Raw genomic sequence first — 2,058 nt, 5'->3', positions numbered from 1 at the left:
GGGGGGGGGGGGCGGGGGGGGGGGCGCGAAACATTTAGACTATTGTGTGAATGACGCCCCCTAGAATTGTGAAACACAGTCTTGTTTCCAGCCTTCCACCCCTGGCAAGAATAGCCTCTGAGGCCTACTGGGGAGTTTGTGGGGGATTCTTTCGTCGCTGGAAGGCATCTCAGCTGGACCCTTGCCCTTTTATCCGGCAGCCCTCCCTTCCCAGGAAAGTAAATCCTTCTCCCCCTTCCAGGCTCCCAGAATGCTTTCAACAAACCTCTCTTTCAAGGGGGGAAGCTGGGGTTGAACCCAGGGCTGTCTGGTACCAAGTCTCATATTAAATAGTTATTAGTTTATAAGACAGTAACTCTTAAAGTCAGGGCAGTGAGAATTTCATCTCTGCATCCCCAGCTGGGCTCCCAGTCCACTGGGAAGAGCTTAGCAGAGTCTGAGACGTCAGTGGTTAGGATGGCCCTGGGGTGGGGATAGAGGGCCGAGGTGGAAACACCTGGCCCAGCCCTGGGAGGGCGGCTCTCCTGCTCAGCGGTGGACCGGGCAGCCTCTCCCCAGCCTCAGAGTCCTCTGCGACGGTAGAAAGGACACAGTGACAGCCTGGGTCATATCCGACTCTGTCACATCCAGGCTGCAGGGGCGCCAGCAAGCACTTCACCTCCCTGCCCCTGAGATGCCACCTCGGTAACCCCACTTCACTGTGAGGGTGAGGCTTGAGCGGCGCACGTCTCGGAGCCCCAGGCAGTGTGCCGGGCGTGCAGTGCAGATCTGCCGATGGTGTCAGAGAAGATCCAGCCTTGGCCACTCACCCGCTTCAGGTCTGCCGTGGCCTTCTCGTCCGCAAACACCACACTGCTTCTCTTGCTCCTCTTCTTGGACCTCCGCAGCTTGACCTCTGGCAGAGTGCTCCCTGGGAAGACTGGCTCCTCTTGTTCCACTTTCGGAGCCTTGGGAGGTGCTAATTCCTGGTCGAAGCTGAATGGCAAGAGGGACAGCAGCAAAAACTGCAGTTAGAGCTTCGGTGGAACTGTCTTGCAGGGACCCAGGCTGACTGAGCTGTCACCACGGGGTCGGGGGGTAGATCAGCTCACCTGGCAGAGTTTGGGGGGCCACTTGCTTAATTTGCAAACACTCAAAATACAGGGTAAAATAAAACTGAAGGCGGTGAGCCATAAGGCTGGTGATAGGAAGAGAAAACTGGTTAAAAATATGGATCTGGATTCAGATCTATGCCACTTTTTAGCCGAATGACTTTGGGCAAATCACTCAACCTCTCTGAGGCACGATTTCCTTTTCAGTAAACGGGGGTGTTCGCAGCAACCTTGCAGAGTAGACAAGAGATGAGGTCAAGAACCCCGTAGCACGTTCTCCCAGAGAGAGTCCTCCATCACAGGATCTGCTATTACGTTAGTTTGAGTCGGGCTGGGTCGCGCAGATGGCTCCAAGAAAGTGGAAGGGGAGAGGCTCTTCTTGGCCGAGGAGGGGAACCCCGACAGAGGTGTAGGCAGGTACAGGAGGAGGAGCTTTGGGATGGGGAGTTGGTGGGGACGGGAGCCCTGGCAGAGGCAAGTAGATGAGGAGCTCAGGCTGGCTGATGGATGTGGCTGGACGGGGAGCCTGTGGGCCATGCGGTGTCCTGCTGGGTCCTCAGGAAAAGCCACCACACCTCTCTGGGCCTCGACTGACCCCCTGACAACGGCACTAAGCCGCACAGGGTAGTTGTGAGGGTTTTAATGAGGTGCCAGGTGGGGAAGGGCTTTCAAACAGAAGGGCACGCAGATGTAGAAGGACGGCCAAGGGCAGAAGGGCAAGAAGTGAGGCTTTGCTGAGGGCTAGGCTGGTGCAGGGGTACGGGGGGCTGCCTGGGGTGGGGACTGACCTCTCGGAGGTGACTTTGCTGGGCGTGCTGCAGTCAGAGTTCGTGGAAGCCATGGAGATGATGGACATCTGCCTGTAGGAGCGCAGCATGGACCGGGGCCGGCCCACTCGCCTGTCCTCGAAGTCAGGCTGCGGGTGGGGAGGAGGGTGTGGTTAGCAGCCAGGTCTGATGTCAAGGCG

The 2,058-nt window shown here is 57.6% G+C and overlaps 1 protein-coding gene across 1 annotated transcript in view; it reads right to left on the bottom strand.

Annotated features, from left to right (window-relative positions):
* The window catches only part of DOCK2 (dedicator of cytokinesis 2), a 424,501-nt gene that overhangs the window by 3,056 nt on the left and 419,387 nt on the right, over window positions 1-2,058 (bottom strand). Inside the window, exons 48-49 of the mRNA XM_007447828.1 lie at window positions 1,880-2,007; window positions 810-975 (exon numbers count right to left, since the gene is read on the bottom strand). Coding sequence (XP_007447890.1) covers window positions 810-975; window positions 1,880-2,007 — 294 coding nt within the window. The remainder of the gene's footprint in view (window positions 1-809; window positions 976-1,879; window positions 2,008-2,058) is intronic.

The sequence above is a fragment of the Lipotes vexillifer genome, unplaced genomic scaffold (assembly GCF_000442215.2).
Source record: "Lipotes vexillifer unplaced genomic scaffold, Lipotes_vexillifer_v1.1 scaffold370, whole genome shotgun sequence".
Lineage (NCBI taxonomy): Eukaryota > Metazoa > Chordata > Mammalia > Artiodactyla > Lipotidae > Lipotes > Lipotes vexillifer.
The sequence above is the reverse complement of the archived record's forward strand: the minus strand, read 5'-3'. Positions and strand labels throughout refer to the sequence as shown.